This window comes from Rhizophagus irregularis, chromosome 15 (assembly GCF_026210795.1).
Source record: "Rhizophagus irregularis chromosome 15, complete sequence".
In the NCBI taxonomy this organism is placed as follows: domain Eukaryota; kingdom Fungi; phylum Glomeromycota; class Glomeromycetes; order Glomerales; family Glomeraceae; genus Rhizophagus; species Rhizophagus irregularis.
The window spans coordinates 3,248,095-3,274,301 of NC_089443.1; the positions used below are offsets into that span (position 1 = coordinate 3,248,095).

At 30.5% G+C, this 26,207-nt stretch overlaps 9 protein-coding genes across 13 annotated transcripts; 5 read left to right on the forward strand and 4 right to left on the reverse strand.

The window, feature by feature from the left end:
• Positions 1 to 3,742: 3,742 nt before the first annotated feature.
• OCT59_007429 (uncharacterized protein) lies at positions 3,743 to 12,358 on the forward strand. The gene is made up of 29 exons (XM_066148635.1): positions 3,743 to 3,816; positions 3,933 to 4,072; positions 4,141 to 4,245; positions 4,452 to 4,613; positions 4,690 to 4,793; positions 4,858 to 4,971; positions 5,041 to 5,308; positions 5,387 to 5,442; positions 5,514 to 5,666; positions 5,730 to 5,834; positions 5,910 to 6,023; positions 6,102 to 6,162; positions 6,243 to 6,688; positions 6,750 to 6,876; positions 6,962 to 7,080; positions 7,159 to 7,652; positions 7,723 to 7,882; positions 7,961 to 8,287; positions 8,359 to 8,438; positions 8,518 to 8,737; positions 8,813 to 8,999; positions 9,061 to 9,176; positions 9,250 to 9,456; positions 9,524 to 10,883; positions 10,963 to 11,517; positions 11,591 to 11,707; positions 11,774 to 11,828; positions 11,889 to 11,987; positions 12,050 to 12,358. The coding sequence occupies exons 2-25, from the start codon at positions 4,003 to 4,005 to the stop codon at positions 11,133 to 11,135; spliced, it is 5,328 nt and encodes a 1,775-aa protein (XP_065998695.1). The 5' UTR covers positions 3,743 to 3,816; positions 3,933 to 4,002; the 3' UTR covers positions 11,136 to 11,517; positions 11,591 to 11,707; positions 11,774 to 11,828; positions 11,889 to 11,987; positions 12,050 to 12,358.
• On the reverse strand, positions 11,822 to 13,269 carry OCT59_007430 (uncharacterized protein). Its single transcript, XM_025322445.2, has 2 exons — positions 13,114 to 13,269; positions 11,822 to 13,046 (listed from the first exon to the last, which is right to left on the reverse strand). The coding sequence occupies exons 1-2, from the start codon at positions 13,235 to 13,237 to the stop codon at positions 12,397 to 12,399; spliced, it is 774 nt and encodes a 257-aa protein (XP_025166222.1). The 5' UTR covers positions 13,238 to 13,269; the 3' UTR covers positions 11,822 to 12,396.
• Positions 13,270 to 13,728: 459 nt separating this feature from the next.
• On the forward strand, positions 13,729 to 14,534 carry OCT59_007431 (uncharacterized protein). The gene has a single exon (XM_025322446.2). It carries the CDS (start codon positions 13,786 to 13,788, stop codon positions 14,452 to 14,454), a length of 669 nt encoding a protein of 222 aa, XP_025166223.1. The 5' UTR covers positions 13,729 to 13,785; the 3' UTR covers positions 14,455 to 14,534.
• Positions 14,471 to 16,067, reverse strand: OCT59_007432. Of its 4 annotated transcripts, none has more exons than XM_066148654.1 (8): positions 16,056 to 16,067; positions 15,693 to 15,817; positions 15,497 to 15,628; positions 15,380 to 15,424; positions 15,118 to 15,287; positions 14,964 to 15,049; positions 14,792 to 14,899; positions 14,471 to 14,718 (listed from the first exon to the last, which is right to left on the reverse strand). In XM_066148654.1, the coding sequence occupies exons 2-8, from the start codon at positions 15,794 to 15,796 to the stop codon at positions 14,581 to 14,583; spliced, it is 783 nt and encodes a 260-aa protein (XP_065998696.1). In that variant the 5' UTR covers positions 15,797 to 15,817; positions 16,056 to 16,067; the 3' UTR covers positions 14,471 to 14,580. The 4 variants fall into 4 exon arrangements, with proteins under 4 accessions (XP_065998696.1, XP_065998698.1, XP_065998697.1 ...); XM_066148656.1 differs by having other exon boundaries at positions 14,959 to 15,049; XM_066148655.1 differs by having other exon boundaries at positions 14,792 to 15,049.
• Positions 16,068 to 16,183: 116 nt separating this feature from the next.
• OCT59_007433 (uncharacterized protein) lies at positions 16,184 to 17,928 on the forward strand (the record flags this gene model as incomplete). Its single annotated transcript, XM_025322448.2, has 5 exons — positions 16,184 to 16,280; positions 16,343 to 16,606; positions 16,676 to 16,806; positions 16,891 to 17,215; positions 17,293 to 17,928. 5 exons carry the CDS (start codon positions 16,184 to 16,186, stop codon positions 17,736 to 17,738), a joined length of 1,263 nt encoding a protein of 420 aa, XP_025166225.1. The 3' UTR covers positions 17,739 to 17,928.
• Positions 17,929 to 18,073: 145 nt separating this feature from the next.
• On the forward strand, positions 18,074 to 19,478 carry OCT59_007434 (uncharacterized protein). Its single transcript, XM_025322449.2, has 3 exons — positions 18,074 to 18,524; positions 18,589 to 19,098; positions 19,254 to 19,478. Exons 1-2 carry the CDS (start codon positions 18,158 to 18,160, stop codon positions 19,095 to 19,097), a joined length of 876 nt encoding a protein of 291 aa, XP_025166226.1. The 5' UTR covers positions 18,074 to 18,157; the 3' UTR covers position 19,098; positions 19,254 to 19,478.
• OCT59_007435 (uncharacterized protein) lies at positions 19,087 to 20,357 on the reverse strand. The gene is made up of 6 exons (XM_025322450.2): positions 20,263 to 20,357; positions 20,074 to 20,193; positions 19,801 to 20,005; positions 19,637 to 19,727; positions 19,418 to 19,552; positions 19,087 to 19,354 (listed from the first exon to the last, which is right to left on the reverse strand). The coding sequence occupies exons 1-6, from the start codon at positions 20,300 to 20,302 to the stop codon at positions 19,259 to 19,261; spliced, it is 687 nt and encodes a 228-aa protein (XP_025166227.1). The 5' UTR covers positions 20,303 to 20,357; the 3' UTR covers positions 19,087 to 19,258.
• Positions 20,358 to 20,536: 179 nt separating this feature from the next.
• On the forward strand, positions 20,537 to 22,165 carry OCT59_007436 (uncharacterized protein; the record flags this gene model as incomplete). Of its 2 annotated transcripts, none has more annotated exons than XM_025322451.2 (7): positions 20,537 to 20,749; positions 20,821 to 20,947; positions 21,021 to 21,123; positions 21,179 to 21,745; positions 21,821 to 21,908; positions 21,968 to 22,041; positions 22,108 to 22,165. In XM_025322451.2, the coding sequence occupies 7 exons, from the start codon at positions 20,537 to 20,539 to the stop codon at positions 22,163 to 22,165; spliced, it is 1,230 nt and encodes a 409-aa protein (XP_025166228.2). The 2 variants fall into 2 exon arrangements, with proteins under 2 accessions (XP_025166228.2, XP_065998700.1); XM_066148689.1 differs by having other exon boundaries at positions 20,718 to 20,749; positions 20,817 to 20,947.
• A 9-nt stretch (positions 22,166 to 22,174) lies between these two features.
• On the reverse strand, positions 22,175 to 25,602 carry OCT59_007437 (uncharacterized protein; the record flags this gene model as incomplete). Its single annotated transcript, XM_025322452.2, has 12 exons — positions 22,175 to 22,417; positions 22,480 to 22,656; positions 22,725 to 22,868; positions 22,950 to 23,232; positions 23,312 to 24,119; positions 24,197 to 24,418; positions 24,497 to 24,623; positions 24,711 to 24,776; positions 24,846 to 24,926; positions 25,005 to 25,112; positions 25,187 to 25,324; positions 25,408 to 25,602. 12 exons carry the CDS (start codon positions 25,600 to 25,602, stop codon positions 22,175 to 22,177), a joined length of 2,592 nt encoding a protein of 863 aa, XP_025166229.1.
• Positions 25,603 to 26,207: the final 605 nt, after the last annotated feature.

Genomic DNA, 26,207 nt, shown 5'->3' on the forward strand with positions numbered 1-26,207 from the left:
TTAATTCAGTGTTAATATAATATCATTACGATGTAGTTACGATATTAAATAAATGTAAAACATTTTTTGTAATATTAATTCGATATTAATATGATATTATTATGATGTAGTTACGATATCAAATAAAATTGTAATATTAATTCAATGTTAATATGACATCACTACGATGTGGCTACAGATGTAAAATATTTTTGTAATATTAATTCGATATTAATATGATATTATTATGATGTAGTTACGATATCAAATAAAATTGTAATATTAATTCAATGTTAATACGACATCACTACGATGTGGCTACGATATCAAACAGATGTAAAATATTTTTGCAATATTAATTCAATGTTAATATGATATCACTACGATGTGGTTACGATATCAAATAAAATGTCAAATATTTTGTAATATTAATTCAATGTTAATACAATATCACTACGACATGGTTACGATATCAAATAAAATGTCAAATATTTTGTAATATTAATTCAATGTTAATATGACATCACTACGATGTGGTTACAATATCAAATAAAATGTCAAATATCTTTGCAATATTAATTCAATGTTAATACAATATCACTACGACATGGTTACGATATCAAATAAAATGTCAAATATTTTGTAATATTAATTCAATGTTAATATGACATCACTACGATGTGGTTACGATATCAAATAAAATGTCAAATATCTTTGCAATATTAATTCGATGTTAATATGATATCACTACGATGTGGTTACAATATCAAATAAAATGTCAAATATTTTGTAATATTAATTCAATGTTAATACAATATCACTACGATATGGTTACAATATCAAATAAATGTCAAATATTTTTGTAATATTAATTCAATGTTAATACGACATCACTACGATGTGATTACGTGATAATATTTACATCGCATAATGATCGCAGCGATATCGCAGAGATATCGAACTAATCAATATTGAATAAATACAGTTACGACTAACTTAACGATGTCGAATCTATTTTTTATCAAAATATCGTAATGATATCGTAATGATATCATTGCGATATCTAATCAATATCGATTGTAAACTCCAAGTTTCAGCAAAGTAAATCTATATTAATATCTTTGAAGGTATTAACATAATAAATGATAATATATAAAAGGTTAAATAAAAGACATTATTTGGTTAAAAAATTATATAATACATTAGTAATAAAAATTCTTAAATATGTAAAAGTAAAAAACAATTTAAAATTATTTATTAATAATAAGGAAGCTTACAGATATTACGTAATTATCAAAGAGGAAAGGGTAACCAAAATCTTACGTTACACTTAATAAAATATATAATTTATAAATATTATAATTTGATTGGTTATTAAATCTGACAAGGGGAAGAGAGAGTAAGTTTATATTAAACTGAATATTATGTAATATATGTAACTCCTCTAATATTATTTATTAATAAAAAACCATATAAAAAAGCCAATAAAATTTTTTTTTTTTTTTTTTTATGTTTTAAGAGACATCAGCATAGCCGGTTCACTAGAGCTACATGGAGGAGTACTACAACTAAAGTTGCGAAAATGCACTCCTACCGTTGAGCGACAACTAACCAAGCACCTACTCTAATTATTAGAAGTAATTGGATGTACAGTCGCGTCAGAAAGTAATGCCCGATTTGAAAATGAAGACAAATACAAATATATTTGTATTTTTTCACCAGTATAAACATTAGTAAAAAATTTATATCTAGTTCGCTTCTCATACTACATTAAATTTTCACAATCCCAGGGTGGCAGCCTTCCCAAAAACAGAACTATTTAAATTTTCATTTTTTCTTCTTTCCAAGTTTTTGCGCTACAGCTCTTGGGAGGAGAGGTCACACTTCGGATAATATATTGGTTCGTTTCTAATTGTTCTCTCTTTGTTTAAACCAAATTAAATTGTTGGCAAATCAGTAGTTGCAATTTTATTTAATTTTAGCTGATTTTTGCTTAAATATGAAATTTATAATTATCTTGCCACTTGTGATTATCTTGGCATCCAGTGATCCGAATTTAGCAAATAAGGACTCATTGGATTCGTCTCGTCAAGACGAATTGAATAGTGGTCGGTTCATATCTCTAGGATCGATATATGCCAAGATATATATTAAAATATATTATAGACATTTTGGCCATTATCTCGTAATATATCGATGTTATACACATGAGCTGGCCACCATTCGATGCGTCTTGACGAGACTAATCCAATGAGCCTTTGATTATCAAAATCGGATCACTGAATAGTGAGCTATTCCGATTTTATGAAACCCAGAGTTTAAAATTTAAATTTTCAGGGTAAAGTATGTTTGGAGGTATATCTCGGCATCTATTGGTCTAGAGGCATTCGATTCAACTAACATTGGACTCGTCTTGGTGAGGTGAATCCAATAAGCCTTAATTTGTCAAACTCTGATCACTGGATGCTGGGATAACCATAGTGGTAAATAATTATAACCTACTTGTAAGTAATTAAGAACACTTTCCGACGCGACTGTACGGTTCCCCCTACCCCCTATATACCACACTGGGAAGACGACCCAAATTTATACCCACACAAGGATGGATCGTAGTGTAGCAGGGTTTCTGACACAGTTATACTACCTACTAGCGCCCGTCAGAAGTGACAACCACCCACGTACGGCAAATATAACAAAAGGACGACATGCAGAAGTTCTTTCATAATGGTTAGTTTAGAGGTACTGCAATACTAAGACTACTAATATGGCCTCACTCAAAGCCCACTACAGGCCGTGATTACCATACCAGCCCACCATAGTTGTAAATTCTCCAGTAGTAATAGTAGTGACTACCAAGGACGAGTGCTAGCAAGAATGCGGGATTACACTTTATTATAAGAACCTAACCCAGTTATCCAGAATCACCCACCAGTACGTCAAATTCACTGAGAAATCGAATCTCACCTTAGAACCTTATATACCTGTGAGCCTACGAACGTCTTCAATCAGCCTTAACCTATTAGAAGGTAAACTACTGCTAAGACATCGAGATTTTACCATCTATGAGGACCATCTAGCATAGTAAACCCCCACAGTAAAGTTTACCACACCCTTAGTGGTATCGTAGAGTGACCACCAAAATAAGAGCTCACCCAGATGGTATGCAAGCAGTGACCATCCAGACAGGACAATAGGCTTCCCGAATGCGCCAGTAGGGAACGGCAGAGAACACATGACCCTTTGTTGAAATATGCCGCCGACTGGTACATACTAATTCACCATGATGCAGTCCAGCCTACACTAATCCCTGTACCTTCACACTATTGGTAGTAGTGTCTGCAGTAAAATTCTTTTAATTTCTGTGATCGGTGGAATCGAACGCAACGACTCACCATCCTCAGGGCTTCACGAGAGGATTCACGAACTAATCAATGAGCCAAGGGTGATCAACCTAAAAAGTTAATAAAAATATAGTATTTCAATTTACTTTATAGCAAAGTTATTCTAAACTTTTTCTTATAGTTTTTTTTAGAATTTTTGAGAAAAGAATTATAATAATGAATTATCAGTCAATCATGTGACACTTAAAGGTGGGGACGGACATTTGACGTTGATGTCAGTGGAAAATTTGGTCATCGGAAAAAGTGACGGATTCCGGCTAAAGTCACGTGTGCAGAATAAACCAATAAGAAATTCTTTTCTAAATCGCATATTCGTGTAACATTATTTTGGACGCAATAATCCTATTTTTGGAATTCCGTGGTCTTTCAAAATTTACATCTACCGAACGAAAACTTTGAAAAGAAAAACCTATAAAGCAGTGATCGTCTGAATTTGGTATTGATCCTTGACCTTTTTTTTAATAAAAGGAATTTTGTAGGACTAATTTTTTAAAAACAATGTTTATTTCGAAAATGGTTTCGTGAGCACTTATCATTTATTACTAAAAACAGTTATTCTCTTAGGCTTGATTATACGGGCTTAATAGGTCAAACAATACGCAATATTTCTTGACGTTATAATATGGAACAGCTTCAAACAGACAAGATTAATGAGCTCCGTCGAGAGTTGACTCTTACCAGGGCTTCATTCGGTATAGTTTTAATATTTTCTTCGAGTGAATTTTGCTTTAAACATATATTTATTGTTTATTACTATTAGAACAAAAGTTAAACGATGCAGAAAACAAGATACGGGAATTTAAAAAGATAGGCGAAGATCGAAAGCGTCTTATAGATGAAAACAAAGAAGCTCTAACATCAATCGGTAATAGTTTTTATAACAATTCTTTTTTCCTAAAGTGCTAAAGTTTAGCGTTCCCTTTATGTCTTAAATGCCGTATCTTCAAATAATGAATTTAACTAGTTCTATTTTATGGATAAAATACATCATATTTTATCAAATTATTTGAATACAATTCTTATTTATATGGATACTAATTTCTATCCAATATTTAATAATACTCCTTAAAGAACAAGAAAATAATCAATTAAAAGACGAAAACAAAAAAATGAAGGAAGAGCTAGAGAAAACACTTTATGAATGTGCACATCAAGAAAAATTGCTAGAGCAAGAACGACAGAGTCGTATATCTCTTGAGACAGCCAAAGTCCAAGAAATGACACAAGCGAAGGGTGATTATTTAATTTTGAAGAGAGAAGCTTTTTTAAAGTCTGGATGTTTAATATCGGTTATTTAATTTATCTACAGATGCATATGAAAAAATGTCTGCCTTGAGACAACAACACCATAGTCAGATACAAAAGTTAGAGAATGATCTTCAAGAAAGTAGGAGTAATGAATATCAATTACAGGTAATAAATTTATTGTATACTTCTTTCCTATCAATTGAAAACTAATTTTATAATATATATGTAGCATAAATTTAAGTTGTTGGAGTTCGAAAAAGATTCATATGTGAAACGATGCGCGTCATTGGAGAAAGACGTAGATCAATGGCAAAGTCTAGCCAAATCTACTCTAGAAGATAAGGTAGCATTTATGAAAAAAGTAATATATTACGACTTGTCAATATTTAATAGTATTACATAACTTGTTTAGAATGTAGAAGTCGAAAAACTCAATAGAGATCTTCAATCTGCAACGATAGAGCTTGAAAAATATAAACAATCATCTCAAAGTTATGAACGCGCTTATAAAGAACAACTCATTGTTGCTCAAAAAGCGAATTCAGATAGAGATGAAATGAGTCAATATCATCGTGAACAAGTGAAACTTTTGAATGTCGAAATAGAAAACGCGCAACGCTTAATACATGTTCATGAAAAGCGCGACGAGGAAAATCAAAAAATTATATCAGAAACTAAAGGTAAATTTATCAGTTTCAGAAGAAATTTAAATAGGCATTATGTAATAAATTTAAAATAATATGTTTTTCACAACATAGGAGTTGTTGATGATCTAAATAATACTCTATTGGAAACTAATGCAAAGTTAGAAGAGGTAGAATATGTTTATTGATATTCGCATAAATTTAAAACGGTTTGATTTTAATTATATGTCCGAAATTTTAGTCGATTAATGAGAATCAACATTTACGAAACGAGATTCAAAGACTTGAAGAAGAGAATCGTCAATTGAATGATATATCTGCAATTTCTGATACTACTCCAATGGGAGCTGTAAATCTTGCATTACAAAAAAAAGGAAAATCTATAATTCAATTGGTAAATGTTAAAATGTATGAATTTATCTCGTCGGTGATCTAACGAAATTTAAATTTTATTTAGTACTCTGAATACTCTAAACTTCAAGATCAGCTCATAATCGAAGAGAAGAAAAATTATGAACTCTTACAACTTTTAAATTCGTTCAACCATGAAATCGGACAATTTGTAAGTACGATAATTGTAATCCATGTTGTATTTCCTAAATTTTTTTTATTAAACACGCGATTTTTATTATTTAAGTCACCCGTTATTAACGAAAAAAATGAAGAATTTGATAGAATAGTCAAGGAGTACAAGCAAATGTCTGAGCAACTTTCAGAACGTGATAAGGAAATCGAAAAAGTTAGAGCATCTGTAAGTTACAATGTCTTTTATAAGATGTTTTAATAAAAAAAAAAATCGATTTTTTAAAATTAATTATATTAATTCTAGTTAAAAATCTCGAGATCAGAAAATCAGGAACTTAACGAACGAATTATGGAACTTCAAGAGGGTGATTTTTAGTTGTATATTTCATAATTTTTATTATGATCATTTATAATAATTTTATTTTCAATTTATTTCATTATTTAGAGAAAGAATTTTGTGTTAAGCATAATACGTCACTGTTAGAAGAACTAGATAAGCTTCGTAAAGAAGGTTCAACTAATCTTGATGCAAATATTAGCAAAGATGAATCAACTAAATCTATCGATTTAGATTCATTATATTCGCGTAACCTTCACCTGGAAGCTGAGAAAACAGTAATGATTAGGAGGATGCAAAGTTATCAAAACATGATAAACGAGTTAGAAGCTCAAATATCTCTTAAGAGTACCGAGAATAAAAATGCGGTAGGAGAAGTTACTCGACTTCAACACCGCCTAAAGCAATATCAGACGCAAATTGATACACTTGAGCGTGAAAGAGAATTGGTTTCACGTAAACGTTACAGTTTGTCAAGTGACTCTACACCTCAAGCAAATATTTCCCCCACTTCAAGACAACTTGATTTTCAAGCAGAGAATGTAGACTTAAAGGTACTTTCGATTAAATTATTTACGTAATTAATACTTAGCTAATTAAATAATTTTACTGTAGAATCGCCTTGATATTGCTACTGATGAATTAAAAAATTATGACGAGAAGTTGCGAAAAACAAATCAAGAGTTGAATGCACTTCGTCACGAGAAGATTCAATTTACATATGATAAACAGCACTTGGAAGGTACACCTAATTTTTCATCCCGAGTTAAAAATATCAATTATTTGGCTTTATAAAAACGATTAACGTTTCATATAACACTAATTAGAACGATACAAGATTCTCGATAATCATTTCAATATCAAGAATGATGAAAATAGGTCCAATAAGGAGTTATTACGTCAGGTTCAAAAGATAAATGAACAATTGGAAAAACAAGCTAGACAGGTGGATATTTACTTATATAATTGTTTAAAAATTTACGTCCTTCGCATTATTAGTATTTTCTAACGATTCTTGTTGCAGGCTGATAATGAAAGGATAATTTCATCTCAAGAACTCAAAACATTGCAAAATGAGTATAACACTCGTAAAGATGAATGGGAACAGCTACAACGCAAATTTAATAAAGAAATGGACGAGCTCATGGCTGATAAACAGAAAGCAGAAATTACTGCTCAAGGCTTACAACAATTATCAGAAGAAAAACAACGTCTGGAAAATGAATTTAAAGAGACCCAAGAGAAACTATTAGCATCACAGGTTAAACTTGATAGACTGAATGCACAGCATGAAGAATTATCTGAGAAATATTCTTCTGTATTAACCAAATCAGCTGAAGATAAGAACAAGCTCACAGATGAAAATGCGGCGCTACAAAATAAGTTAAATTCGTTAGAGGCTGATCATCGAAAATTGAATGATCATATTGATTCACTAAATAAAGAAATTCAAGAGTATAAGGATAAGGTGAATCTTTTAGAGACACAAGATCAAGGAATCGCAATCGCTCAATTACGGTAAATTTATTAAATAATATACTTTTAGTGTTCGACGCTTTATTTTTACATTTTAATAATTTATATGCAGGAAAGAACTCGATCTTCTCAAAAAAGAAAATGAAGAGTTACGAAAAGACTATGAAACGTACAAGGATTTGGCGGAATTAAGGGAAAAATCTTTAGAAGATAATCAGAGATTATATCTTGAATTGAAATCCGCTACAGATCAAGAAAGAAAAGATAATAATGTAAAGTTATTTTTCTTTTAATAAAAAGAAGACATTATGTTTTAAAATTCATTGTAATTAATATTGGGTATGTTATAGAACACGATAAAATTGCTTCAAGAAGAGCTGCAAAAGAATAAGGATGAACTTAAATTGAAGGAAGACAATCTTAATTCAAATCTAAAGGATCTTTCTGATGCTCTTGACAAATTGAGTGCTTCTCAACAGGCATTAGATGAAATTATGACGAATTCAGCTGCCAAAGACAAACAGTATAGTGAAGAAACGAAGAGACGGGAAACTTTGTTGGAAGAATCACAACAAAATTATAATAGAGAGCTTGCAGCTCATGCTGCCGCTGTACAATCTTTGAATGATATACAACAACTGCATAAAGTGCTACAGGAAGAATTTAATCAATTTAAGGTAGTAGCTCGGAAATAGTTATTTGCGATATAATTTACATTCATACTGAGTTTATACTATTAATTTACTAGATTAAAGCTCAACAAACGGAATCTTCCTTGAATGATGAAAGAGTGCGGTTTGAAAAAGAATTAGCAGAATTCCAACAAAAGTAAATTAATTATTCGTTATGATAATGATATTTTCTATTGTATCATATTTTGAATATTTCTCTCTAATATCATTTATAGATGTAAGGATTTCGAAGAAGATAACAAAGTTCTTCGCAATTATTTCAACAATACACCTACAGACATGACTGCGCAGAATCAAGTAATATCTTTGCTACGAAGCGACCAACAGAAGGCGGAAGCAGAAAAGGACTATTATGCAAAACAGGCTGAAAGGTATAAAGCACAGTTAGAACAAACTCAAAAGAATTATGATGAAATTCAAGTCTTACTTCTTAAGGTTTTTATTTCTTTTTAATTTCTTAACTTCAATTTTTGATGGATAATTTAATCTTATTTTATTACATTGATATAGGAACGAGCAGAAAAGGCCGCACCTGATCAACAACTTACTAATGAACTACTAGAAGCGCAAAAGTTATCAAAAATTCTTGATGAAAGCAATCAGACCCTACGAAACGAAAAAGAAAATTTAGATAAGAAGATGGTTGAATTAGAGTCTTCAATAAAAATATCCGATGAGAAAAACAATTCTCTTGAAGGTTAGTATTTGCATTATATTTAATAGCTTTATAATCATACTAAAAATATTTTCGAATGAAGACGAAATCCGAACTTTGAAAGTTGATCTTAGCACTTATCAACAAGAAATAAACCTTCTTAAAGATGACAACAATAAATGGAGAGACAGATTCCAAACTGTGCTCAACAAATATGGTGTAAGTGTTTCATTAATAATTATTTTTATATATAAATAATTGCTAATTTAGCTTTCCATTAAATTATTAATAGATCAATGATCCTACTGAACTACAACAATTACAAGATAATTTAAAATCTGTTACGGAGAATCTGAAAGTCATTACAGAGGAACGCGACAGAATGAAGTCCGAAATTGATAGGTTAAATGCGGATATTGATTCTCATAAAAAACAGATAAATGATCTCAAAAGTACATCTGACAGTGCCACCAAGTCTAATCATACTCTTAAAGCTCAGGTAATTTTAAGTGAATAATGGTTTTTTTCATGTTTCATTATTTTAAGATTTTGTAAAATATTTGTAGTTCGATAACCTGAAGATATCAGCAATGAAATTCAAAACTGATAGAGATAATTATAAGACAAAAATTGAACAGATGGAGAAGGAGAATACGCAATTTAAACAAGAGAATGCACAATCAAAGATGGAGAATACAAAATTAAGAGAATCACTCGAAGGGCAAAAGAAAAAATTTCAAGGACATGTGCAGAATATGCAACGAACGCTGCAACAAAAAGCTACAAGCCAACTTCAAGTTTATCAGGAACAATCAAAGAAAGAAATTGAAGAATTGAAGAAACAAATTGAGGAGTTGAAGAAACAAAACGAAGAGAAGACAAAACAAGTTGAGGAGAAGACAAAACAAGTTGAGGAGAAGACAAAACAAGTTGAAGAGAAGACAAAACAAGTTGAGGAGAAGACAAGACAAGTTGAAGAGAAGACAAAACAAGTTGAGGAGAAGACAAAACAAGTTGAGGAGAAGACAAAACAAGTTGAGGAGAAGACAAAACAAGTTGAGGAGAAGACAAAACAAGTTGAAGAAGCTTTAGAAAAGGAACCAGAATTATTGAGAATAAAAGCGCAAGAGTCTATGTATAAGAGTAAAATTAGTAGATTGGAGACTGAGAATACCGAGTTAAAGCAAAAATTTCAATCTTCGTCAGAAAGTTCGTTGAAAGAAGTAGTCGCTAGTCAACCTACAGCTGAAACTATAGCAAAAGATACGGCAGTAAAGACGGAAGAATTTTTGCAATCATTATTGCCTATGACATCTGTTTCATCGTTAATTCCAACGACTACTAATTTACCTGGCGTAACTTCAACTGTACATAATGATTCAAACACTACAACTTCACCCGGAAGTCCATTTCAAGCTGTGCAAGAACTACATAATGATGCACAAGAAAACGTTTTACAACCGCCAGTTATGCAACAAATAACAGTTCAACCTGCTGCTACTGCTGCTAGTAGTGGTGATGGTCCGAATATGACAGGCGCATCAGTTTCAGTTAGATTACCCGGCAGTAATACTGGACAAATTCAAAATGCACCGAGAGAGAAGCCACCTGTTAAAATTCAAAGACATCGTGGGCCATTAGTGCTTCCAAGTTCGCCTCGGGGTCCGTCTCAGGTAGCTTCGCCTACGCCCACTGTCGAAGAACAGCCGTTGAATCAGTCTCAAACTGTATCAGATACAGAAAAAGTTGTTCAACCATCCGAAGTAACGGAAGCAATAGCAATAACTGTTCAGCCCGCTCAAGAAGTACCAAATGAAATTCAGCCTGAGAACGAACCATTAACTTCTGTATTAGAGGAAACTCCAGCTGAAGCTACGGTTCGTAAGCGTTCTTGGGATGAAGTTGAAACACAAGAAGAATCTCTTGGTTAGTCATCACTAAATATCATTCATTATCTTATTTATATAGAATTGTCTGATTAACTCTCTTTTATTTTTCTTTACAGCATCCACTTCAGCTGTACAAGTTGAAGATTTTGATATTACAATTCCCTCAAATATTGCTGATGGAGGTGATGAGGAAGAAGTGAAGGGTGACGCCGTCGCCAACTCTCCAACCACGAATGATGATGTTGCGGGATTTCCAGCAACAAAAAAGATTAAGGTTGAAGAAGAATAATTAATTAATAATATTTAATTAAAAAATTAGATTTTTCGATAACTGATTTTATAATCTTCGCAATATGTTATGTATAATATACAAATTTTTACAGCGTGTGTAATGAGTGATCGAGTTACACGTTCTTAAAGTAGTAATATTGATTATCAAGTGATAATTTGAGTACATTTTTCCCGAGTATTTTCTTTCTGAAAATAAAAAGTAACCCTTTATTCCATATTAGTATTTTTACAGATTATAGACAATATTTATTGAAAATTTTTAATAAATTACAATTTTTAACAGTACAAGAATGTTAGTTTTAACAGCATTTGCAGGAGCTGTTTTAAAAGGATTTAAAGGATTTCCGGTAATTTATGCGGAGGAAAACCCTGCTAAAAAGGTAAACACTAAATTTTCTTTACTTAAAAAAAGCTTTGCTTTTGAGTAAACAACCATATTTTATTTTTTAGAAGTTAAGTATTTATGATGAGCCTAAACCCGATATAATTTTAGTAGAATCACCAACAAGATTAGAAAAAGAAATTAGACAAACTAGAATTCAAGTTATTAAAGCTGCTCGTGACTTTGAAGTAAGTAAACTTTTAAAATGAATTGTTTTTATATTGATGGTAATATTATACATTATTTGAACAAAGCAACAAATTCATGGAGTAGCTAATAAATGGATCGCTATTGAACAAGATACTGAAAGTAAGTTTAAAAAATTTTATTCGATAAAAAATTTTTTTACTTATTATTTAATTTATTTAGAAACAATAAAAGAGATTGTTGCGCAAGATGAACGATTAATGCCAGGGGCATTATATATCTCGGTAGCAGGTTTAGCAGGAACCATTATAGCGAGAAATCGTATGTGTTTAATAATTATCTTTTCAATAAAATTATTTATCTTATATAGTGTATTTTTTTAGGTAATGTTTTACTCCGAATTGCAAGTCCATTATTTTTTACCATTGCTTCTTCATATTATTTTTTACCAAAAACATCACATAATATTTTAAAAAAAATTCAAGAATACGAACAAAAATCCCCAAAATTATTGAAAGTTCATTATTCTATTTCTGAAGTAGCTAGCGACACTAAACAAAAAGTTGATTCGGTCATTGCTGATTTAAAAAATAATAATAATAAATCAAAATAAAAAAAATAAAAGAATATATTTTAATAAAAAAGTTATTAATTCAATAAATATTAATTTTACTTGATTAATAAATATTAGTAAATTATCAATATAATAATGGTTACGAAATGTTTCATTTTAATTCTCTTTTTTATTTCCATCTTCATATATTTCTTCTTCGTCGCCATCTTCAACTGTTGTACGAAGATCTCTATTAGGATTTTGACTTCCACCAGCTTCGTCTTCATCTTCATGAACTTTATCTTTTTTCTTTGGAACTTCCCAAGCCCAAAGTGGAATAAAGCTATCTATGAATCCAACATCTTCAAATAAGTTGGGGAATAACCATATTCCAGGAGGAATTATAATCATTGTAATAATAAATAAGATTAGTCTTATAACTGCTAGAGCCATAAATACTCCAAAAAGACTCAAAATAGCTACAGAAAGGTACCAAACAGTATCTCTCAGTATAGGTGGCCAAAGAGGGAATAATACAGCAGCAAAAACAATCGATATTAATCCAATTCCTCCCAATATTGTCATTAATTGTGATCCTTCATAAAACCATACGTAATATTGATCTTTTCCCCAACTTTGAGTTGATGTTACATTTAAACTTTTGTTACGTGATCCGTTCTCACTTCCGGAACGTTCGACACGCAAGAAAAAAGCGTGTCTTAGGACTTCTTGTAAAACTTCACAGGCCTCATTTTCACTAGTAACTTTTGGAACTTCCTTAAGTTTACCATAGGATTCTTTAAGAAGAGCTTTCACTGCAGATTTGCCTAAATAAAAAAAATTAGTTTCCTAAATCCTAAAGAAAGATTACTCATCACCTTTTTTTAAAAATACCTTTAAAATAGTCGACTCTTTTCCCATTTAGAACTCCTTGTCTATTTTTTAAACCAGAACTAGAAGATCTCAAATACTTAGCAACATTTAAGATGGGCCGAGGGGCTTCTGTCCGTTTTTCCATGTAATTTTTATAGCTTTTAATTTATGTCTATCGAAAGAAAGCTTTAGAAATGCACACTATTTATACAATATTACTTGTATCTGTAACCAATCAGACGCGGCCACATCAGAATATTTTTTCGTTGCTGACGTTGTGGCGCAACAAATAATAATGAAGATCATACGGGTAAATAAAAATCACGACGTTTTTTTTGTACTACTTTTCGATTCTTGTATCAAGTTTTCTATGTAGTCGTTACTCGTTACTGACACTGTTTTCACCGTTAATAAAATAGAAATTATTAAATATTGTTCAGTAAAGTTAAAACTACTTGTATATTAACTTTTGAAGAAGCACGAATAATAGCTGAAAATTTTTACAATCGATGTATATATTAGCATTAATAGTTTACAATAATCCGGTTTTTTCCGATTTTACAATTTTTATAGTACTATTTTAGACCTGCCGCACATGTTAGTTAAGATCCTTTTGCAGTTACGTAACGCGTAAGTGATAAAGGTTTTTCGACTTTAACCTCCGAAAATTTTTTACACCTGAAAAAGTAAAGTATGGACAGTAAAGAACGATATAGCCATAAAGAAGTATATGATACAACTACATCTAAAGATAATTTTCAGTTTTCTGAAACCGAAGAAACACATCATTCTATAAATAATCCTGATTTAATAGTGGGTCGATATTTAATATATGACTCAAGAACTAGGCGTTGTTATGCTAGAAATAATTCGTCGATTGAAATAACTACACCAAGAGACGGGAATCATATATCAAAAATGGTAGATGCTATTTTAGGATGCGCGTCTCCGAATTCAGTGAAAGAAGTTATTGGTCGTTCATTATTGTCGCGACCACGTATTCCATCACCTGAACCTTCACTTATACCACCACCTCCGCCCTATCCGCCATCAGTCGTGTCCGTGTTTCCACCCAATTCTCCACCACCATATCTACTTGAGTCACCCTTAACACCAAAAGAGCCACGGCAAGCGATGCAAGCTACACCAATCAGTACACCACGACAGCGGAATCAAAATATATTAACAGATAATAATAGTCCACCATATTCTCCGTTTCCAGATTCATATTTTGCTCAGTTTGATGTACTTAGTCCACCGGTTTCCATTTCACCAATATCCAATTCTTATTATTCGGATGACTCAGAACTTCTTTATGCCTCCGCTTATAACTCACCGACAACGCCAAGAAAAAATAAGTGATCCACTTGTAACAATTACTTAATGCAACTAGAACGCGTCAAAGAATAAACTTTATTACAATAAAATTTAAATGTTGAGAGAAAATGTTTTTATCTTTTTATCAACTGAAAAACTAATTATTGAAATTTATGTAATAGTTATTATATTTAATTCGGGATGTTCTTTCCAAAATTTATTTTGAATTATATCTACATGCAATATCGTGACAATTTTCTTCTTTCTAATAACTTCAACGCCTTTTTGGTTAAGAGTCTTAAAATCAATCTACATATAAAAGTTTAGTAATCAGTACAATAACGTAAATTAGAATTAATCGAATTAATCACGATTTTATTACCTCTTGTTTAACTAGTACAGAGCCTTTCCGATACATTTCCGGTATATTGTTGTAATTTATATTAAACAATGAATGAAGCAATTCATTTTTATCGGAAGATAATGTGCCCTAAATTTTATTCAATAAATAAGTATTATAACTTAAAAATATAAATGTTTCAAAATTACATTACTCTCAATATGTTCTCGGCTTCAGTTTCTGTTTTTCCAGAATGAACTAGTGCCCAAAAACAAGTATTATACAAATTATTTATATGACCTAATATAAAGAGATATGTAAGCAAATTGATTCATAACACAAACTATAAGTTTTATGAAAATGTTTACAATCTGCCTGCCGCCAACTCAAATAATCTCTTAAATTATTATCGGATGGATACTGAACTATACGACCATCAAATGATGGAGGATACTGTAATTCTTTATCAGCAAAATATGATTTCCAGAGAAATACGTAGTTGGATGTGAATAAACTAACTATTGTAGATAAAATCTTCCTATTTAAATTAGGAAATAAAATACGCGTAAAGCTTTTTTTAATTCAAGCTAAAGAAACTTAAATAACTAAAGTACATAAAATATGACTTACGCTTCTCGCCGACAATACAGATCACATTCTTTTTTTAATACGAAACTTTTAAATAAATAAATATATGATTAGGTTTCGTATAGAATTATGTCACTTCGACACTTTCACATTTACTACCTATATTCATCACTTTGCCCATAAGCGAGAATGATATCGTGTATTTCAGTCATTACAGTTTCAGCACATTTATTCATAAGATCTAAAGCGCGACGATCATTTGGTTTCTCAAATTGATGACGTTCCGAAAATCTAGTTTCATTAAGATAAAATTTATATTTCCAAAAACAAAATACATAATAATTTCGGGACATACTTATGAAAACCACGTCCATCTATACGGATGACAAGCCAAGTATTAGGAATTAAAGAATCATCCCTTTCAAATTGTTTGACGTATTCATATTTAGATTTTGCCATAGCTAATACCAGCTAAGACGCCTACAAATTTTAAAAAAGTAAGACACTCTTTGTCATAATAATAGTAATTAATTATAATAATAAGTAAAAGGCGATATTCAGATTCGCCTTTTTATCGTCTTCGGCCACAAACTAACTCGGTTGTCTTTAACGACAATTTAGTTCAAGAATAAATATTTGCAGTTTTGGTCTCTATTGCGATTACCAAAGATTTCATCACTATATCACCTTAGAATAGGAAAAAGTAATACTCACTTACCTTCGATTTCCTGAAAAAAAACAGAATAAACAGTTAAACACCCGAATTATAAATATGATGACGTCATCTTCAATACAAATATAAATGTTGATTATCGGAAATTAAACTTTTTGATTTCAAAAGGGCAAATGCATGATTTTATGGATTACTGCCTTCGTACATATTTCAAAACAATTGGTTGGAATGACGATAATCAATATTCTAACTTATGTTCAGCTTCACGAGGTAACATTTGTATTTTATCAAGCAGTTTCTATTTAAACGTATTTAAATTTACTTTCATTTAGCTATATTGGACTTTCAAACACCACGCGGCTTAACATTTGCAATATCTAAAATTCAATTTCCATTACTCAAGGCCTCATATTCAATGAACATTTCACCAATACTAAATGGATCATTGGGGTATCTATTTACATCACGACCATTAAAAGTTGATCCAAGTGAACATGTAAATTTTATAGAAATGATCGATAGATTTCATATTAATTATGTTCCGAAGAATTACCTCCATGGGAACTTTGATAATAGTGATAACTCTAAGATTAAAGGTAATTTTGGTTAATTTTATATTTAATGTATATGAATTCTGATAATATTTATCGTTCTTGTTTTTTTAGATTATTTACTTTATGGACGCTTATTTGTTCCAACTGGTCGTCTTGAAGCTATTTACTCTAGAAAATTTTCTCAATGGATGCAATGCGTCGTCACAGCTGTTAGTGATCCAAGATCAAAAGCAGCTTCACACGTAAAGTACATTTTACAGTTATTAATCCCCACTTTTCTCAGTTTATTTAATATCAAAGAAATTGATCTGTTTTAATTACTATAGGTTACTACAGAATTACAATATGATGTTGGACAATGGTGTACTGAATTGTCTTATACAACCGATGGAGAATTGTTCGGTGTAAGAGGATTATATAATTTTACAAATTACAATCAAGAAGAAATAAGTACGAATTCAAATAATGAAGAATCGATTGTACAGAATAAAATGAAAAAGAAAGTCAAAGATATCGAAACACCTTTAGTTGAAAGAAATGTGTTTGATGTACCATCCGAGTCTGAAGATGACGAAGAAGTAGAAGCACTGAAAGGAGAATGGTCTATTGGTGCTGAATTATATTATGGTATAAGAGAAAGAAGTGGTGGAGGTAACTCTTATCCAAAAAATAAAAAATACTTTTTATATATAAATTATTTCTAATTGAATTATTAAAAATTTTGCTAGTTTCCGCTGGGATACGTTATCGAACACTTCCACAATTTTCATCACAGTCTCCTCTTAGCGTAACTTACTTGATTAATCCAATTATGGGTCATATGTCAGCTGCATTTGCTGCGCAAGTATCTGATGACTTAGCATTATGCCCAAGATTTGATTTTAATATGTATAGCTATGAGAGCGATTTGATAATTGGTGCTGAATGGTGGCAAAGAGAAAAAAGTGACATTGAATGCGAAAATCAATCGAATGATGATACTGTTAATAAGATGGTTTTACAAGGTGAAGTGAATGGAATTGTAAAAGCTACAGTAGGAACTTCTAGAGGTGTCACTCTTTTATGGGAAGGAAGATATGGGAAAACGTTGTTTAGTTTAGGGTTAATAGCGGATTTAACTTCTAAAATATCACCTATACGGTCAATTGGATTACAATTTCAGTACTTTTCATAAGAGAAATAATTGGTCAACTATTTTATTTATAACAATCCGTGATATTAATTGCTGTGATGCTGTCCCTGATAGTGATCTTAGAGGCAAATTAATCTTTGTAAAATATAATTTATAAAAAGTAACTAAATTTTAGCTATAATACATGTGAACAAAATAAATAACAAATCAATTAATGTGAAAATATAATGAATACGCTATATATTAGAAGAAAAATCCCTCATGCGCCATTAAAATTACTTATATATGAAACGGGCTGCATATCAAGTTCTTAATTAATTCGTGTGATACAAGTAATTTTTACATATATTTAATAAATTGGCGCGTGAACGCGTTTTATAAAATTTTTCTTTTGCTGATACATTATTTAATTGATTAATAACAAGGAGAAGCTTTGAGCTGTTAATATATTTTTATAAAGGATGTCAGCAGATCTTCTTTCGGATACAAGTGATCTTTATTCACTATTTTCACTTACAGAAAAAGCCACACCGGAAGAAATTAAAAAGGCATATTACAAGTTAGCACTTCAATATCACCCAGATAAACAGATTTCTTCCACAGTAGAAGAACGAGAAAAGAAAACAAAAAAATTTCAAGCTTTAGGATTCGCCTATTCTATACTCAGTGATCCAAAAAAAAGAGAAAAGTATGACAGAACTGGAGAAACAGACGACCTACCTGGTATAGAGGACTTAGGAAAAGATGGCTGGGATGCCTTTTTCAAAGAGTTATGGTCTGGTATTGTTAACGCGAAGTCAATAGAAGAATTTAAAGAGAAATATCAAGGTACGTTTAATATTATGAATTGGCTGGTAGATGGTGTGTTTTTAAATAATTTATGTAATTTTAGGAACTGAAGAAGAACATAAAGATCTTATCGAAGCCTACAATAACTTTAAAGGTGACATGGATAAAATCATGGCCAACGTGCCAGGTTCTAGTGCAGATGATGAGCCACGATTCCGTGAAGTTCTTAAAGATGCTATAAAATCCAAGGAAATCCGGTCGTACAAAAAGTTTATAGAAACTTCTAATTCGTCATCTATGAATAGACGTAAAAAGGAAGCAGAACGTGAAGCTAAAGAAGCTGAAGAGATGGCGAAGAAATTTGGATTAGATAAAAAATTGTTGGGAAGTAACGAAGGCGAGGAAGAGCTAAAACAAATTATAGTTATGAAACAAAAGAAACGAATGAGCACGTTAGTTGAAAGTTTAGAAGCTAAATACGGTGGTAATGAAAGTAAGAAAGCGAAGACTACTGGCAAAGGAAAAAAGAACAAGAAAATGATAGAAGAGCCAACTGAAGAGGAATTCCAAGCAATACAAGAAAAAATCAAGGCAAAGAACAATAAGGCATAAGGTATTTTTATATTTGTTTATTTTTTTATTTCTAATTTTTGTAATAATATATTTCCTTTCTTTAGAAATGAATTTCGATCGATAGAATTATAGAATACTTATATATGGCTAATATATTATTGCGTTTTTGATTTTTCTTCATAATAATATAATTAGAAGCGTTATTCGTCTGATCTTTGAAATAAATGACTCGTAACATTCCATTGTTTAATTACTGGAGTTCTCATTGATCTATCATAGCCCAATACACACAACCCCTATTATAAACAAAGTTTTAGTATCAAAACTACAAAAGTGACTTTTACTTTTATGTTACTCACCGCGGTATCAACAATAAAATGTCTTCCAGATTCAGGTGGCATATTCAACCATCTACATGCCAAAATTCTCAATAAGTGAGAATGGGCAACGACAAGGACGTCACCACTTGGTGAACTGGGATTGTTGTCCATATGCTTTATTAAAAAAGAAATCGAAATCTTAAATAAACAAATGTTCATAATAAGCAAAAAAAAAAGATTAAATACGATTGATTATACATCATTCTGATGTGTCATAACTTTTGCAATCATGTGATCACATCGAGTGGCTACTTGTTGAATTGTTTCTCCATTGGGGCATCCATCTCTCCTTGTAAATTTAAAAAATTCAATAAGGTACGTACGTTTAATATAACTTAAGAAGAGCATCCTTTTAATCTTACCAAATATCCCAAAACGCATATTTAGTACTATGAATTTCATGTGTGGTGATTCCTTCATAATCACCATAATTCCATTCTGCTAAATTGGGGTCAGTGAAGGTGGGAATTTGATCTTTCTTAGGAAGAGTAATTAATCCGAGAGTTTGCTGAGCTCTTTTACGTGGAGAAACAAGGATTAGATCGATATTTGATGGATTAGTGAAATCTGTCCGGAATGAGATGTTTAATTAAGGAAATTTGAAAAATAATGAGATTGTAGGGAATAAACATTACCTTGACATTGGTTTTCAAAAACGAAACGAGATAGATCACGAGCTTGGGTAATACCGTGAGAAGTTAATTCTACTTCTGTTGTTGAGGTGTGTTGTCCAGTTTTTGACCACTCTGTTTCACCTACCATATCAAAAATAAAAATATTAGCAAATGATTCAGTATAAATTTACTTCACTTCGACGATATTACCATGACGAACAAGATATACTACGGGAAGTCTTAAAACCATAATCGATAATTGATGATAGGAAATCGACCTAACGAACGTTTATATATCATAGAACATCAAGTCGATCTCACCTAATTTGACGTTTAGGTGTATTATTAATCTGTCCAACACAGTTTGCTGACATATTTCCCGTTATCTAATGATTAATAATACCCATTTTTGTCTGAGCTATTCAATTTAACAAACCCAGTTTTTAATCAACAAATCAGTGTCATAACTTATCTTTTAAAAATCATGAATTTATCATTTGTACAAAACTATTATATAAAGTCTGCTTTGTTTTCATTAGCTTTTCATTATCGATTTTATAAAAGATTCCCCTCTATAAAAGTCAATGGTATAAGGGATATAATGGATGGCGTGAATAAAAATTTGGAATTTTTAAACCGCTCTAAAGATTGGAAAGTAATTAAAAATGAATCGCAAAAATTACAAAACGAATTACAGGTACAATAAGTTACTTTAAAAGAGTATATCTTTTTTAGATAGAGAAGATTAATTTTATATTTTAAAGTAAGTCAGAAACCTTATGGAAAAACTCGTCTATGGCTATAATTTTGCAGAAAAAATTCTCTATATTAAACGATCAAATTAAAAAATATGAACGATTAAATGAGAGAATTAAAGATGTCAATGAATTAGCGGGTGGGTTTTTTCAATATACTTTTTGAGTTTTGTTGAAAACGTACGTAAAAAATAAACATTTTTGATTGTTTAGAATTGGCTAACGAAGAAAATGATTTGGATTTAATGAATACGGTGGTAAATGATGTAAAACTTCTAGAAAAAGAGTTAAAGACTTTTACATCAACCTCGCTAATGTATGTAGTAATTATTTGTTAATTAATTAAATTTATTAACCTTTTGTTTGAAAAGGGTTGAAGAAGAGGATCAAAACGGATGCATAATACAAATTATACCTGGAGCTGGTGGAGCCGAAAGTTGTGATTGGTCCAATATATTACTAAAGATGTATGAAAAGTGGGGTATTAAAAATGAATATCAAGTTAAATTAATGGATTATGTTAAAGGAGAAACCTCTGGATGTAAATTAGCAACTTTAAAAATTGATGGAAAATACGCTTATGGATGGTGTAAGCATGAATCTGGAATTCATAGATTAGTTAGGATATCTCCTTTTGACTCTCAGAATAGAAGACATACATCATTTGCTTCCGTTACTGTGTTTCCGAATGTTAATGAAGACGATAACTCTGATAGAGTAAATATTATAATTCCTAGTTCTGATTTGAAGATTGAAGCATTTCGTTCAAGTGGACCTGGCGGACAACACGTTAATGTTACTGAAAGTGCTATTCGAATTACTCATATCCCAACTAAAATTGTTGTACAATGTCAATTTGGGAGATCTCAGCACACAAACAAAGCCTTAGCTATGACGATGCTTAAAGCTAAATTGTATGATAAAGCTATAAAAGAAAAGTAAGAGATATAATAAAAAATTTACTATTTTAACCTAAAACAGTAAATTTATTAAATTTTAATTTATAATTATAGACGAGATGCCAAACAAGAACAATATTCAGGCTTACCCAAGAATTCTTGGGGATCGCAAATTAGATCTTATTTCTTATATCCTCATCAGGTTTTTTTTTTTTTAAAAAAAAAAAAATGTCTTTGTAAAATACTATTTTTTTTAATTAGCTTATTAAAGATGGCAGAACTGGACTTGAAACTAATAAAGTCGACGCAGTATTAAATGAGGGCGAATTAAATGAGTAAATAAGTTTAAATTTTTTTAAAATGTATAAGATTCTTATTAAATTTTCTTATTAAACTCTTAGATTTATGGAAGCATCATTAATCTATTACAACAAAAAAACCAATGACTTATTTATATAATAATAGCGGTTATAATATATTAAGTTTTTCCGCATAATGTGGATGTCCCTCTCTAATTTCTGACAAAGTGTTTTCTCTAATTTGTGTGTCTGCAAATAAAGCACAAATAAGTCCTTCCAATTCACCAGTTGTAAAACATACAAGCTCGCCATTACGAAATCTGCTCATAATTTTTGCTTGTGATAATTCAAGTATATCTGTCAATTGAAGAAATTTCGTCCAATTTTTTGTGTATTTTTCTATCGAATTTACCTGTCAAAAAAAGGTAATATTAGAAATTTAAAGAATGAACTTAATTTTTTAAAATCACGTACCCCTTTTTCATTAAATAAATTTTCTAGCTGAAATAACATTTTACAAATTAAATTTAATTGTTCTGACTCTACTTCAGATATATCATATAAGTCCTCAACGTAATCTGTCATACATGCTAATACAGAATCTATCAATTCGCCTAATACCGTATAATATTCCGTTGGACATAAAACATCCTACAAAGTTATTAGAACTAGAAATTACGTTTTCTTTGAATAAACAATAATCAAACTTGACTATTTACCTTCCAAATTTTAGATAAATGATTCATTGTATACAAAATTTGATTCATTGCACTTTGACATGCTTCAAATCTATCATCGTCTGCAATCTGTTGTACCCCATTCATTTCATCCAGAATTTCTTTAAGAACGCCTTTTTGTTTATCCTAAATAATGAAGAAATATTGAAATATTCTAAGAATTAAGTCAACAATTAAGAATTTGAATTTGAATTATCTATAACTTACAATTTGATTATCATACCATTCTTTACCTAATTCGCGTAATTCTTCAATGGTCTCGTTATATGAAATTTTACCTTTAATATCATCAGCTTGTTCAGAATCAAATGATAAACTATTTATGAATTGACTTTGCACAACTAGAAGCTGGTTTGCAAGCCATATACAATCATTCCTAAATAACATAGCTAAGGCAGGCACATTACTAAATGTGTTATAATGAAAAACTGGCATAATGGCACGATATAAATCAAAAAAATCAAGAGTTGCTTGATAAAGACGCACTCCGCTAATTATTATATTGTATAAACGTTAGTAACTTAATAAATATTAAAGTAGAGTACATGCATAATATAATAAACAAATACCTTTTAGAGTTTAAATTACACGCTTCGTTTAAAGTTTTTATGACCAAATTTATCAGAGGCTTTACTTTATTCGAGATGGAATATCGAACTAATTTCTTTTTCGTTGTAATCTGTTCACTCTTTATATTTTTATTAATTAAACTTTCACTTTTATTTTGTGGATCATCTGATTCATCCCAACTACCTTCATCCCATCCCTCATTCCAATCAACTTCCCAGCCATCATTAGGGATATCATTGTCATTTTGAATGGCAAATATATCCTTCTCCGCCACTTCTTTTTGTTTATTAATTTCACTAATGTTATTAGACTTAACTCCCTGTTCATCATTAAGAGAATCTTGTTCATTATAATCTAGTTCCGGTTCTTGTTCCTCGATAATCTCGCTCTCGAAATTTCCATCTAACATAATATTTCGTCCAAGCTCTAATAACTTATCACGTTTTTTAATCGTGAAATGAACATCAACTTTTGCCACATATGCTCCCAAAGTTCGTTCTTCTTCTTCCTCTGCATCTCGAGACTGACGCATAAATCCCATTTTGCGCATTTCGGCCTGGAAATCTCTTACATCATGTGCGATTTCATCAAATCTTTTGAATTCAAACGTTTCCGTAGGAATTACATGTGAAAGGTATTCACTAATAACGACATCACGTAAATCATGCGAAATAAATTTGCCAAAGGTGGAAGCATATTGAGTGGCAAGCGGTAATATTATAAATTCTTTGGAAGAAGGATCAAGACCGCCAAATATAAATGTATAAATGAACTTAAATATGGTAATGAGTGGCGTAAAAACTCTATCTAAGAATAAATATATAATTAATGAAAACGTATAAAATTATTTATTAAATACGACCTTTTTTCTAAAAAAAAATCACCTTTGTTTATATTCTTAACATTCGAATTTGGCCCAATAACCAAACGAGCCTTGATATTATCATCAACCTCTATGGAAGCATCCCATGATTCGCGATGTTTCAATAAAGGTACAATTAAATACTTCATTACATTCTTTTTTAATCTCGATAATTGCATATTAATTGAATCGATCTCATTAAGGGAAATAAACACTGATGTTAAGAGCGCTGTGGCGTTTGCTCCTAATTGATTCACGAGAAACAAAAGATTTTAACTTCGTTATATATGAAACAAGTAAATTTTTAAAAAGTTGTACTTACCTTCTATAGAAGACAATACGGTAAGACTAAATCCCTCCTCATCATCAACTTTCTTGAAAGAAATTGATTGCGTTAATAAATTATCAAGGGTTTGATCCAATGACTCTTTCATAATGGATAATTGGGACTAACAATTTCAAAATATAACCAAACAAATAAATTATATTTTTACAAATAGTATCAAATTACTGATCATCGGCTACTCGTAACAAACCTTCAGCTTATCAAAAATTTGAATTTTGCGCTCAGTTGTTATAGGAGGTGATTCTAACAAACTATCCTAAAGAAAATATGTATTAATTTTGAAAATATAATATAATACATAATAGCACCTATAGTCATTTCATACCATATATGTGATAGTACCAGAAGCTTCCTCAATACGACCTTGTGCTAAGTATTCTTGAAATCTTTTTACACAATTTTGTATCTTATCAATTGTAAACAAAATGTAGTTATTTATAATATAACCTGCAGCAATAAATAATCATTTTATTATATAAAGTACCTCATTTAAATATTCTAAAGCGTCCACCACTGATTTGGTATCCTTAACTTCCTGCATCACCATCCTATTCTCTTGTAATGCACTAACAAGTTTTGGTTTCATCCCAGTCTGTACTTAAAATAAAAAAAAAATTTAAAGACTAACATCCTGCTTAAAATTTTATAATTTATTTAAATAATAACCTCAGAATGATTTACTCCTCGAGAAACAATATCTAGTTCCATAAACAATGTATCAATCTTATCTCGCAATGAAATGGAATTATTATATAACTTAATAAAAGCATCTTGACGATCAAGAATTATTTGTAAAATTTCCGTCTAAAATAAATATACAAAGAAAATCAATTCCGTGAATAACGAACAAAAAAATAAATATCAGTAGTATAAAAGACTTATCGAACCTTTACACTTTGAATCTTCAAATCAATCTGTTGAATACAAGAAAAAGCTGTTTCTTTGTCAGCGGAAGAGGTCGCTAACAACGTATTCTGTTTGTCTTTAGCAGAATCAGTAAAGTCATTTTCTCGATTTCTCTCTAATATAGCTGATATAAAAGTTCCCGGAAGCGCTACTGCACTAACGGGTAATGGTGGCATTCTGTAGCTTGTTAGAGCAAATTACTAATTTATTTCTAAAATATACACTTCTTGTTAGGTTCCTTTTCCTTACCTTTGATAACGTAACTTTTCTAATCTTAGCCAGAATTATAAATTTAGTATCATGAATCATGATTTAACTGCTAAATATGTCACCGGCACGTGATCATGAAAAAAATGTAAATGAAGGTGAATTAATTTTTATACATATGTAAATAAAATTTTTTATATAATAAATAATCAAAACTTCTTTTTTCAAATATATTATTAAATCTATACAGATCAATTTTCATATAGATAAATTTATAGAAAAATTGTAAAATTGTATTTTTCATAATACTGATTTCCAAATTTTTTTGTTTATTTATCTGTTAGGCTGGACCAATTGGATAATGTGTTTAACGTAACATCTTGGCCAAAATTTAGAGGGGGGGAGAGGTAAATAATCAACACCAAATTTTGAACACCATATAAAAAATTTTGATGGCTAGTATAAGTATAAAAAAAAATAATTTTAAATTTATAAAAATGTAAATACACTACCTAGACAAAAGTAGCAGACCTTTTATTTTTGTTAATTACTCAAAATTATACATAATAATAAT

Coding starts and splice junctions, on each gene's coding strand:
- OCT59_007429 (XM_066148635.1), top strand. CDS start 4,003: ATGGAACAGCTTCAAACAGACAAGATTAATGAGCTCCGTCGAGAGTTG. Junction 5,443..5,513: donor CTAATGCAAAGTTAGAAGAG/GTAGAATATGTT, acceptor CCGAAATTTTAG/TCGATTAATGAGAATCAACA. Junction 7,883..7,960: donor AAGAAAGAAAAGATAATAAT/GTAAAGTTATTT, acceptor GGTATGTTATAG/AACACGATAAAATTGCTTCA.
- OCT59_007430 (XM_025322445.2), bottom strand. CDS start 13,237: ATGGAAAAACGGACAGAAGCCCCTCGGCCCATCTTAAATGTTGCTAAG. Junction 13,047..13,113: donor AAGAGTCGACTATTTTAAAG/GTATTTTTAAAA, acceptor TTTTTTATTTAG/GCAAATCTGCAGTGAAAGCT.
- OCT59_007431 (XM_025322446.2), top strand. CDS start 13,786: ATGGACAGTAAAGAACGATATAGCCATAAAGAAGTATATGATACAACT.
- OCT59_007432 (XM_066148654.1), bottom strand. CDS start 15,796: ATGGCAAAATCTAAATATGAATACGTCAAACAATTTGAAAGGGATGAT. Junction 15,629..15,692: donor GATGGACGTGGTTTTCATAA/GTATGTCCCGAA, acceptor TAATGAAACTAG/ATTTTCGGAACGTCATCAAT. Junction 15,288..15,379: donor CTGTATTGTCGGCGAGAAGC/GTAAGTCATATT, acceptor TAATTTAAATAG/GAAGATTTTATCTACAATAG.
- OCT59_007434 (XM_025322449.2), top strand. CDS start 18,158: ATGTCAGCAGATCTTCTTTCGGATACAAGTGATCTTTATTCACTATTT. Junction 18,525..18,588: donor ATTTAAAGAGAAATATCAAG/GTACGTTTAATA, acceptor ATGTAATTTTAG/GAACTGAAGAAGAACATAAA.
- OCT59_007435 (XM_025322450.2), bottom strand. CDS start 20,302: ATGGTTTTAAGACTTCCCGTAGTATATCTTGTTCGTCATG. Junction 20,194..20,262: donor AGTATATCTTGTTCGTCATG/GTAATATCGTCG, acceptor TTGATATGGTAG/GTGAAACAGAGTGGTCAAAA. Junction 19,728..19,800: donor TATGCGTTTTGGGATATTTG/GTAAGATTAAAA, acceptor TAAATTTACAAG/GAGAGATGGATGCCCCAATG.